General features: G+C 41.8%; 1 protein-coding gene across 1 annotated transcript in view; it reads right to left on the minus strand.

Annotated features, from left to right (window-relative positions):
• CSUI_006849 (myosin h) overlaps positions 1-8357 on the minus strand; it is a gene marked incomplete at its 3' end in the record, with an annotated part of 9789 nt that extends 1432 nt beyond the window's left edge. The window contains exons 1-9 of the mRNA XM_068067000.1: positions 8293-8357; positions 7554-7611; positions 6252-6500; positions 5577-5635; positions 4499-4624; positions 3581-3722; positions 2697-2753; positions 1595-1682; positions 498-798 (exon numbers count right to left, since the gene is read on the minus strand). Coding sequence (XP_067921019.1) covers positions 498-798; positions 1595-1682; positions 2697-2753; positions 3581-3722; positions 4499-4624; positions 5577-5635; positions 6252-6500; positions 7554-7598 — 1067 coding nt within the window. The remainder of the gene's footprint in view (positions 1-497; positions 799-1594; positions 1683-2696; positions 2754-3580; positions 3723-4498; positions 4625-5576; positions 5636-6251; positions 6501-7553; positions 7612-8292) is intronic.
• Between the last annotated feature and the right edge of the window lie 4574 nt (positions 8358-12931).

A 12931-nucleotide genomic window follows, 5' to 3' on the forward strand; every position in this document is an offset into this window, starting at 1 on the left:
GAGATAGAGGTAGAGAGATAGATGAATAGATCTAGTAGCACAGTGCATGAGACTCTTTTACGTGTCCTTCATGCATTCGCATGTATGAAGTGGCATATATACGATATATGTGTTCTCATCGAGGAGAAGAGAAAGACATCTCTAGTCGCATGCATCAATGTATATAGAAACCTCCGTACCGTACTGAGATTTCAATGAAAGAGTCTATCTTTGATCTATCTATGAAGAGGAAAATCGCCTACGTCCTGTCTCTCTATACACGTGAAGGAGGAGCCTCATTCCCCTTGTCCACCTCCTCTATCATCTGCCCTTTCGTACCCCTCACATATATGTATATATATATATATATAGCCATGCATACAGACAGAGAAAGAGATAGATCAAGAGACATCCACGTACATCTACCTATCTCTACGTATTTGCATGCACAGAGAGGTATGTTGAAGAGATAGAGAGACGAGGTGTGTGTCTCCTTTTGGATCGATAGAGCTACTTACAATTTATTTGATCCCCAGGAGAAGACTCGTCCAGACGCATCGAGAATGAGGGTGTGGTCGACGCCGCAGTCGACCTGTTTGACTTCGATAGGCATGCGTAAATTGACGACAGGCTGACGAGGTAGAGGCAAGCCCGAGATCGAGGTAGTACCTAGGCCTAGCTGTCCTCTATCATTCAGTCCATATGTGTAGATATACCCACTACTTGTAGCGACAACGGTATGGAAAGCGCCCACGCAGATATGCTGCATCTCTGCGGCTGTATTGAACTTCTCAATCGCACGGATCCCCGCGGCCCACCCTGAGAAAAGGAAAAGAAATGCGAGGAACAAAAGGAGAAAAAAAAACAAGACAGAGAAAGATACATGGGGGAGAGAATGGAAGAGATTCCAAGAGAGCAAGGAGGGGGTGCAAAGAGAACACAAGAGAGAGTGAGAGAAAGGGAGGGAGAAAGACAGATAACATACACATACATAGATATGTATTCATGCATGCATGCATGCAGTAAGACATACATACCGACTATTGTTCCTACATGTAGATATATATATATATGTATATATATATATATACATATATATATAGCATATATATAGCACGAAGAATACACATATGGATAGGTTGATGTATAGGACGATCTCCATGCTATTCTAAGGGTGTGATACAGATGGGATCCTGTTGATCCTTGGCGACTCTTAGAGAGAGAGACGAAGATGAAAAGCATGCGGCTAGCCCTGCCGAGCATTGCCAGGGATACGAAGTACCTAAGACGTGATAGATCTACCCTACACATACGCACATGTCTAGAACGTATACAAAGAAAGAGAGGTAGGTAGCTAGATGGATAGATATAGCTAGTCACCCGGAGACGAAGAGATACATCGGCGTTCTCGAATGGATGGACGAGAAAATTTCTGAGAATGAAGAGGGGCTTATGCTTCTCTCTTGAAGAAAAGAGAAGAGAAAAGCGAAGGCAAGAATGCAGGTCTTGTGCAAGAAATCTATCTATATTCTGTAATCTATCTATCTTTAATGCATGCATGCATGCATGTGTATAGGAATTGCAGCATGTTTCCCTTTGTATTAGGGTTTTATACCTTGAGGGTAGACGTCATCTCGTTCGATACTGACGCTGACGTGAATGAGCTGCCAACCTCGATCTCTCATACCCCTCCTCTCTCGATCCTAGAAAGAAACAAGAAAAGATACACGAAAAGATACAAAGCAAGAAGGAAAGATACACAGCAAGAAGGAAAGATACACAGCAAGAAGGAAAGATCGCAAGCATTATCTATCTTCAGATTCTGTTCGAAGCTTCTTCGAGTTGATTGAGAGAAGAAGAAAAGGAGAAAGGGAGAAGAGGAAGAAAAAGAAAAGCGGTCTTCTGCAAGTTGACTTTTAGCCAGTGGACGAAAGAAGGTTTAAAAGAAGATATGCGTTTCACGTATGGATTTCTTTGCTCACTAGAGTCAAACACAGCTGACGTCTCAGGTGTATATACACTCGAATGTAGGAGAGAGAGTGCCACAGACACAGAGAGACGTAGATTGAAGATAATTAGACAACTAGATGGATTAAGCTAGATTCAAAATAGACAGCATCACGTAGGAGAATTTATTTGTTGTCTATATCACGGTAGAGGGCAGGCCTATACGAAACAAGGAGAATCTTTTTGGAGGAGTCTAGGAAGACACGAAATGTGAGAGATTGATAAAGTATCATATAGTTATTTAGGTAGACATATATAGATAAAGCATAGACAGATATAGACTCTAGAAGATTCTTTCAGATAGACTTCTTGAATCAAGTGTATACACGGCCAGGGATCTCCAGCAATGATATAGAAACATGCTCCACATATCATAGGCTATATACACATACATGTGAGTATAGAACCACATACATCTACATATATATATATATGTATATGCATATATATGTATATATATATATATGTGTAGATATATGTGCGGCTTCTTGTGTCCTTGGCCGCTGCCTCGTATTGTGAGGCAGAGACAAAACAGACAAGAAGAAGAAGGAGAGATCTCCCTCTCTCATTCTCTCTCTCTATTTCACACATCTAGTCATTGCTAGAAAGAAAACTGAGGAGGAGATGAAGAGCACCTTTTCCTTCTTTCTTTCTATCGCTTTCTTTTTTTTCTGCCTCTTTCTTCCTTTCATTCTTTCTTTCTTTCTTACCCTTAGTAGAACGACAGCTTGTTGGCATTCCTGGAGTGTCTGTCGCTCGGCTTGCAACTGCACGAAGCGACCATGCATTCATTCAGTCAGAAGCGCACAAAAGAAGAAGAATAGAAATAGACAGAGAAGAAAACAGACTTCTCTTCACACAGGTGATACTATATAAATAAACATAGACAGCTCAGTACACAATACACTACCCATATCTATCTGCTGATCTTTCTAGGTATCTGTCTACATATATCTATCTATATACCTATACCGAATATACAAGTCTGTGGTGTCTACTGCTAGATCGGGTACGTGTCTACATGTGTCTACAGGAGAGATCTAAAGGAGTGATAGATCTGTAGAGAAGAGAGGTAGTCGAGAGACATACAAAGAAGAAGAAGAAAAGTGACGCAAAGAAAATGAGAGAGAAGAACATTTTCAGGCGGAAACATTTAAAGACAAAAGCAACACCCTAAGATTTTTTCCTGATGTGCATGCAGTTTGAGTTTGTCTATCTTCATTTCTTCCTCATGTTAGTAGTAGAAATCTTATTCAACAGCTAGAAGGTGTACATACACCCGAAGACATTGATCTACACGGAACATGAAGAGATATATGAATGAGCAAATAACTACATATTCACAGACACACATCTATACATACACAGATAGATAGATAGAAAGGGAATAGCCATAGATACACACATATGTATGTATATCCGTGTGACTTCACTTTCGATGCAAGGCCCTCTCCTCCACATGTCTAAGAGGTGCCATAGACATATATATCCATCTCTAGAGCGCCACATAGATAGACAGATAGATTAGAGATAGTTCGATAGAAAGACGAAGATAGAAGAAGTAACGGAGGACAAGTGAACGGCTATGACTGACCATATGGCCTGCTAAGACAATCTTAAGTTTTTCTTCCTGAAGAATTCTCCGCACTCGATTGCCTCGCCACCAAGCCTGGATCTTCAGAGTCGCTTCATGCGCATTCCCGACGTACACACGTAAAAGCTTTGCCTGTGCAAATCTACGCAAGACGTACACAGAGACAGGGACAGACAGATTTGAGACAGAAAAGCACGACCAGATAGATAGATAGAGAGATAGGTACACAGAGATATGGAAGATACATCGAGAGACAGATAGATGCCTGGATGAAGAGAGGCGTGTAAGGGGAATCGACGAGGGGTTTGACAGATGAAGAGGAGACAGGAGGCTACATACTACCTGATTCTCTTCCATCTATTGCCTGTATGCATGCATGCAATTCAATTGTCCTACCAATTCTCACGAAAGAACACACAAAGACAATGAAAAATGGCAGGCCCTAGAATAGAAGAAACACTCGAGAAAAGAAGAAGAGGAAAAGTGTAAAAGAGGAAAAGACTTGCACCAAACTAAGTAACGACGTAACTTCTCGTCTGACTGCCTAAAGAAGGATAAGAGAAGACCAGGCATAGATTGCTATGTCTATAACATACAGAGAAAGAGAAATACGGGCAGAAACAAGAGAAAATACGATGCCTCACTGCACACCCCACTGCCCGCAGAAGGACCGTAAAGATAGACATATATATACATACATATACATATCCATCTTTAATCTATCTATCTATCTGTAATCTATCTATCTACCTTTAATCTATTTATCTATCCTTGACCTATCTGTATGTGCATAAACGTCTTTATGAGATTTTCTTGAAGATATCGGAGCTAACGAAACAAAGAAGGAACGGGTGGAAGACGACAGAAGAAAGAAAAGAGAGAGAAAGAGAGAGAGCGAGCGTTGTGCAGCTAGCTTACTTTTGCATGCTATAAGCAGCTTGTGTGAGGTTCTGAAGTCGCGATAGGACCAGGTATCTCCGCATGCAACTTTGCATAATTAGCCGTGCCCGATCCTCCACTATACCCCGACGGATTCGATCAAATCTAAACAGACACACAGACCGCCAGACGGACAGGCATACACATACACATCCATACACATACAGATATCTAGACAGAGATCTATCTATCCATAGGTACGTATATCCAAGGCAGAAGAAGAGTCTAAGTACGAGGTGGTCTTCAAAGAGATACGAAGTAGGGAGAGAGCAAGCCCACCCTGTCCCAAGGAGATAGAAAGATACATAGATATTGATAGATACAGATAGGGAGATACACACGTAGATCCAGGTAGATACAGGTCGATAGATCAAAGTATGTCTAAGATGTGGGAGTTACGGAGAAGTGTGAAGAAAGGCGTAGAAGAGAAATAGAGATGGTCACTGTACATGACGCTAGAGACAAAAGGAATAGCAGTAGAAAATCTCTCACTCCTAGGGCGATTCTCACACATACATACATGCATCTATCTATTATACACTATCGTTCTCAACAAGCATGTATGTATATACAGCTATATATGAATATATGTATATATATATATGCATGCAAGGAGCTATAGCAATGAATAAATCGTTTGTAGAAGAGTGTTTGACGAAGGAATGATACAATCCAAAGAAGATTTGGAGAAATACGAGGGAGTCAACAACTTGTTAACACTGTAGCTATGTAGACATGCATGCAAAGATACACACACACATATACAGCCTTTCTATAGATAGGATCAATACTATGTCACACAGACATCGACAGGCATTACAGAAGATTCAGACTCTCTTGAGACCATATACAGATAGATAGATAGAGTAGACATATATAGATCAACAGAGATGTGTGTTTGATACGATGAATGAAGCTCCACACATAGACTGCTAAGAGAAGCACTCCGCCTAGTCGTCGACCAAGGAAAGAAAAAGAAAAAGAAAGAAAAAGAAAGAAAGAGTCTATGGCCAGATTACTAGGGATAAGAAGAAGAAGAAAGAAGAGATTTCCTTACAGTTTAGCGTGGGCTCGATAGTGAGCCGATTTCCGGCATCGATACCCTTTCCAAAATCTCTAAAGAAAGAAAAGAAAGAGAAAGAAAGAAGAGAAAAAGAAATGACACAAACTAAAAGAAACGATTCGACTGAGGGGAGGGGCAGGCAAGCACGCCTCCAGTCGCCCACATCCCTCAATATTTATCTAGAGTCTATCTATCTATCTAGAATCCAATTTGGCTCTATCGATTGACCTATCTATTTATGAAGTGTATGGATTACGATGAAGGAAGCAAAGCGTCTAGGTCGGTTTCGTTCGCCTCTACTTCCCGTTGATTCAACCAGTAAACGGAAAGAGAGACAGAGACACAAAGAGGGAGAGAGACAGAGACACAAAGAGGGAGAGAGACAGAGACAGAGACGGATCATCATCTGAAGATAGATGGAAGGGAGAGCCTGTGTATGGATGTAGATAGACATCTATAGTGACTCCACTCCCAACAGTGTATCTGTGTGTGTGGATAGAGAGTTCTATGTCTCTCGACATGCATAGATCTCTACATGTGTATAGATGCAACAAAGAGGTAGACGTCTATAAATGCAGATCTCTCTCTCTGCAGACAAACTAAGCCTCTCTCGCTCGAGAGATAAGACGAAAAGGAGAGAAGGCTGTTGAGAAGAAGAGCCGTCCATACCTGTATAGTGATAGCGTAGGGTGTAAGAAGCCTCATTAGTTGCACCCTTAGCCTTCCTAGGTATCCTCTCCACACTCTTTGTATATCCGTAGCCGCTTCATGGCGCATGCGCTCATATTTCAGTCTTAAGAGAAGCTTTTCTGCTTCGTGTCTCCGCCAGTTAGTTTGGATTCTCGTCGCTGCCCGAGCCTGTCGATGAGCTATCATATACTTCTTCCATCTAATTCCACCAACTCCTGCGTATCCTATCTGAGAAGAGAAGGCAAGACATGCCAAGAGATATAAACACACACATACATCGATTCGAGGTTAATTGAGCGATCAAAGGAGATCAATAGATAGAGTCTAGATAGATACACAGAGCAAGTGAGAAAGAAGAGAGGAAAGATAGATAGATACATAGACAACGATAAAATACAAGGTAAGAAGAAAAGAAAGATAGATCTGTCTTTTTCTGTAGAAGATGAGGCCTCTGTCAAGGTTGAATTTCTATGATAGAGATAGAGGCGTCACAGACAGCTACTCGAAACAACACTCTAGATACATACAAAGATCCATATATATGTATAGGAAGATATATAGGTAGATAGATAAGAATACATACAGTACGGATGACTGTTTCGGCTACTAGGCAGACACCCTGTGTGTAGCTCTAGATAGAGATGTCTCTATACATCCATCCATACAGACGCTTTTCTATCTATGTATCTATCCACCTATCTCTAATCTATGAAACTACCTATGTAATAGAAGGGAGAAGGCGGTGTATGTGTGATGCTCCATTAAGCCTGAATATATATAGAGAGAAAGAGAGAAAGAAAGAGGTAGACCTAAGAAAGATCTCTCAAGATGTAGCTAGCATGCGCGCCACATAGACAGAATGATAACGACACTCCAGTCTCTCTGTCTGTATAAAGAATAAAGAAGAAAAAAATGAAATCTCTCATAGTCGTAGAAACGACGAATTTGAGAGGAAAGAATAGGAAGATAGGAAAAGAAGAAGAAGAAGACAGAGGTTCCCAGATGGGATGGCCGTCACTATGAGACACACAAAAGAAAAAGAAGAAGAAGAGAAAACGATGATACGAAGGATGTATCTGAACAGAAAGAGAAACACATAAATAGATAGATAAACAGATAGATATACGTATGACTGAGAGAGAAAGAGAGAAGAGAAGAAGACGATATAAGTAGAAGAGAAAGAATGAAGAGAGAGAGAGAGAACGAGAAAGAGAAAGAAAGAGGATGGAAAGAGAGTGAGATATCTTCTTTTTCCTGTGTATTTGTATGTTGCAGGCTTACCGCGGCAGCTTTCTTCATGAGAGCTCTCGCCCTCGCCTGTCTCATTTGCTGCTTCGTTCTGCAATACAAAAGACGACAGACAAAGAAGGAAAGAAAGAAAGAATGAAGAAAGAAAGAATGAAGAAAGAAAGAAAGAGAGAGGACAGGAGGCATGACACCTAGAGAGATAAAAAGTCTCGATATATGGAGATAGATGAGAAACACTTCCATACTCATACTTCCATGGCCATCGATCGCATGCATACATCCATACAAGAGAAAGAGAAAGACGAGGAAGAAAAGCTTCTTGCCTTTTAGTGGTATGTATAGTCTCTCTTTTCCACACACATAAGCCTACGTACTACAAAACGTCATATACATAACACCTGTATATAGATAATCTGATATTTAGATATATAGATATGTATGTAGATACAGAAGTATCCATATAGATAAGGAGTGTGACTGACAGTGAGGAAGATGAGATCTTGGATAGAAAGCGAGCAATAGAAGATACATACACACATAGATACATACAAGATATATATATATATATATGCATATATGGATTGATAGACACCTATAGAGTGTAACTGCCAAATTGAATAGAAAAAGAAAGAGTGAAGAGTGAAGAGTATGAATGAATGAATGATTGAGTAGCCCTCTGCATGGGAGGCATCAACATAGGAATAATAGGAACAGCAGAAGAAGAAGAAGGAGAAGAAGAAGGAGAGTAGGAGTAGGAGGTGCCTTGCCGTACCTCTTGCGTTCTCGGTGACCTCGAAACACTTTCTGAATTTTCCGAGCTGCGCGATCCTTTCTCTCCTGAAGACTAACAAGGAGAAGAAGAAAAGCAAAGAAGAAGAAGATCAACCCATGGAAGAAGAAGAAGTAAAGAAGAACGAGGAAGAGAAGAAGCAGAAGAGGGAAAAAAGCAGCAGGGGGAGCACACGATAGAGAAGAAGAAGAAGAAAGAGAGAGAAAGAAAGAAAGAAAGAGATGACAACATGATGAGAAAGAGGAAGAAGAAGAAAGAGATATAAAAGAAGAAAAAAGAGAGAAAGAAGGTCCAGCAGCTTCACTGACTGGGGTCTACAAAGGCAAGAGAAAGAAGAGCAACGAAGACCAAGATGATACACAAAAAGGAGAGAAAAGGGGAAAAGTCCTATGACGGAAGGAAGAGAAAGAGAAGCAGAGAATGAGAGTCACGAGCGAGAGAAGTGGTGGGAGAAGGAGGATAGAGAATTCAAACAATAAGAATAGGAGTTGTGGCGGTAGGAGGAAGAGTAAGAGGAACAGAAGAAGTAAGAAAAGAGAAGGGCCCCCCCCATTCATTCACTGACAAGGCTTAAGAGAGAATAAAGAGAGAAAACACCTAAGGCCTAGAGAATACCGCAGGAACCTAACGTTCATGAAGAAGGAGACATTCACACAACGTCCAGAGTCAATGAGAGGACCCACAAAACATACCGGATGAGGTGTCTAAGGTGCATATGACGCATCCTAGACACCTCTCGATCTATTTCTCTATCTTTATCTATCTATCTATACTCTATCTATCTTTAGTCTATCTATCTATCTATCTCCAATCTAACTATCTATCTATCTATCTTCAATCTACCTATCTCTCTACCTCCGATTAAGGAAGACCTCCATCTGACGAAGGGATTTGGAGGGAGGTAGAGAGGTAGTTAGGTGAAGCCGATACACAGTCTTTCTAGGAGGACTGTGTATATCGGGGATGATTAATCCCTTTCATCTGAAAAGAGTCATGCCCCAAGGCACATCAGGCAAGACTGACTGTAGGACACCCAGAAAAGAGCTATAGGCGTGGCGACTGTTGCTTCTTCTTCTTCCCGCGAGCGGAGCCAACGACCCCCGCTTCTCATACGGTCGTTAAAGGCTCGAGCGGCCCGCATCGGAGGATGGATCGCTGCGAATCTTCTTCTGCCCTTAGAGCAATCTCGAGGGACTGACGCGGAGAAAAGACTTTGCCTGGCGACGCAGTTTAGGCTAGCCGAGAACTTCTCCCGGACACGCCAACGAGCTATATTTCCAGGAATTAGTGAATGCGCAGGGTTCGTCATGAAGATTCCATTTAACCACGTTCTACCGAACTCTTCAAGTCCCGGCGAACCAGAATTGATCCAGATCGATCTAGCTATCTTTAATCTATCTATCTATCTACCTACCGATCCTTAATCTATCTATCTATCTATGTAGTCTACCAGTCAGCACCTATAGACGTATATTGGTGTCCCCCCCCTGTCCCTATCCATCCGCTTATTCGTCTATCTATCTATTCGTGTTCACCCCACACGAGGAGAAGAGAAGGAATCTCTTTTCATCGTCTCAGCTCTTTCTGAGACAACGAAGGGACACCGACAGAATAAACAAAAGCGGAGCCCATCTGAGAAGATGACTGACACTTCGTGAGAAAGTATTTCATTCTCCCTTTTCCTTCTCTCCTCTCTCCTGACCAAACGTCGATTGTCTAGAATCGATACTAGCTACGTGGACGCACTTGACGCCTATGAGGACTGCACGCACGCCCAGAGCGGTGTAAGATGGTCTCTCTCTCGCCTGTTCTCTCCGATTGATCCCTTGTCTCTTTCTCTCCTTCTTCCTGAGAGAGAGATGTCCTTCTTCACCTTTCTACTAAAGCAGAAAAGCCTGAGTATTTGGTCCTCTCTTTTATCTTCTGTCCTTCTCCTCTCTTGTTGTCTTCCTTACCCCTTGGGAGAAAAGATCGACAGATGTCCTAGCATCGATGCATGCATGCATGCTATATGAGCTAGAAGCCGCAGTAACGTGCAATCGAGACACGTGTGTGTATCTACCTTCCCATCGACTTTCTTCTCTTCTTTCTCTTTCTTTTTCCGTCTGTCTCCCTCTTTTCTTTCTTCACAGGAGATAGCTCGCAGACCAGTCCTCTCGTCTAAAAGAAGAAGGAAATAACGACTAACTTCTTCTTGTCCTCGTCTGTCCTAGCTCCCTCTCTCCGAGTGTATATGCAGATACATCAAGAAGATGAAAGATCGATTTACTTCACCATCACTAAGGGTGCGAAAGAGGAGGCGGAAAGAAGAGAGGAGTTTCTCTCTTCCAGCTGATCTAGATTTTTCAAAGCACTGCTGTAATACTTCTTCTTTTTCTTCTTCTCCTCTTCAGACGAAGAAACTTACTCAAAATGATCATGGTGACTATTCTACTGAAGGAGTCCATGAACAGCAATGGCGCAGGTGTATATACACCTCATTATCTCTCAATCCTTTCAAACGTTCCTCTCCTCCTTCTCTCGGTCCTACACATCGGTCGTCTTCCTTCCTTCGCCCTTGTTCTTCTTCACTTTCTCTCTCTTCTTCTTCTTCGTCACTTCCTGTCTTTCTTTCCCCTCGGGTGTCCTATCGATTTCCTACACGTCATATATCTTTCGCTTTCTATCTCTCTCCTCTCTCATCGTCTCTCCTTCCTACTCGGACTTTTTCCTCTTCTTCTCTTTCTCTCTTTCTCTTCAACAAGCACCGCGTCCCTTTCCTCTTATCATCTCTACGCCTCCAAAGATCGAAAGTGTTACCTCTCTCTTCTTCCTTCTTTTCTACCTCTCTCTCTCTTGCTTCTTCTTCTTCTTCCTCTCTAACTTCGCATGCAAAGACTCCATACAAGGCCAACTCACCTGCTGAACTCGGAAGTGACGACGACGAAGAGAAGGAGAGGAATCTTTTTCATTCTCTTTCTCCTCTTTCTTCTTCTTCCTCCTCCTCGTCTTCTTCTTTTTCTTCTCCAGACTGGCATTTCTTTACTGTTGAGCGAGTGTGGAGTTGCGCGCCTGAAGATCTTCCCTTTCTTGTCGCTCTTGCAGCCCAGTCTTCTTCTTTCTCTTCGTTTTCGAATGAAAAGAATGCTGACTTTTCTTCTCCTTCAAGTGTAACTTCTTCTCTTTCTCTCGATACCGAAACAGATGTGGTATGTCGAGAGTCGCTCTTCTCTGTAGATTTGACACCGTCGATAAAGGATGAAAAGACAGGAGGAGAAGAAGAAGTCGAAGAGGAAGAAGACGAAGAAGAAGCTGGGAGATTAGTCTCTTTTTCACAGGGATTCTCATCGAGACTGATGAGAGGGAAGATTGCCGGTGCTTCTTCTGGTTCTGCTTCCTCAGCTAGCCAACGGTGTCGTCGATTGTCTCCTGTCTCTCGTCGTCCTCCCTCTCGGCGATTCTGGACGAGCATCGAGACACGCGTACACGTCTGTTCAGATCTTCTGTCCAACTCCGATCTTGCTTCTCTTCTTCTCTCTATCTCCAGGGTAACTCTCTTCTCTTCCTTTTTCCTTCTCTTCCTTTTTCCTTCTCTTTCTTCTTCTTCGCTCCGTTCTTCTGTCGTTTTATGGTCAAGGTGAGGTGTCCTGTTCGTCTTCCATCGTCGTTCGCTATCTGATCCGTGATAAGAACGGAGATTCCTTCTTCCTCTTCTCCTTCCTCGGCCTATGATATTCTGCTGTATATACACCTCAAACTGCATAGAATTGTCTCTCTATATAAACATACCTGAAGGTTGTATAAAGATATATATGTGTATAGTAGCAGTGCATACGCAAGGATTGATACGAGGTTTGACGCAAGTGGACCTAAGGCCTCTTATCCTTCCTATCCTCAAGCGATGTCGTCGTCTTCTCCTATCTCCACATTTCCTAGAAAGCTCTCCGTCTCTCTCTCTATGCGTGTATACATGTGTATGAAATATGTATACTTTCTATATATACAGGTGTCTGCACCTACAGATGTGTGGCATATGTACTGACGTGAACTCTCGACCCAGTCCATCCCTCTTATCTCTATGTATGTCCCTCTACATAACCTTTCTACGTCAAATATGTCTGTATGTCTGTTTGAACACGTATGCATCTGTATATCCACGTACCTATATGTTCATCATCTGTCTCTGTATGTATGTATATGTATGTATATGTATATATGTGTATGTATATGTATGTATATGTATATATGTGTATGTATATGTATGTATATGTATGTATATGTATGTATATGTATGTATATGTATATGTATGTATATGTATGTATATGTATGTATATGTATGTATATGTATGTGTATGTATGTGTATGTATATGTATATGCATCAGTAGAGTTAGGGACGCACGTGGGTTCCAATAGCTGTTGCATTCATCCAAGGAGACAAGCTAGATTGCTCTACAGTCTTCTCCCTAGAGTGTTTAAGGACGGCAACGATTCATTCTTTCTTCCTTTCTCTACTTTCTTAAATATCAAATTTGTCTTTCTCTTCTTCGACTTTCATAGATAGCCTCCTGACATACCTACACACATCTTTGCAGTTGCTCTTGCTGTTCACATAGCTACAACTCTCTTTTCTTTCTTTCTTT

This window comes from Cystoisospora suis (assembly GCF_002600585.1).
Source record: "Cystoisospora suis strain Wien I chromosome Unknown contig_3521, whole genome shotgun sequence".
NCBI classification, from domain to species: Eukaryota; Apicomplexa; class Conoidasida; order Eucoccidiorida; family Sarcocystidae; genus Cystoisospora; species Cystoisospora suis.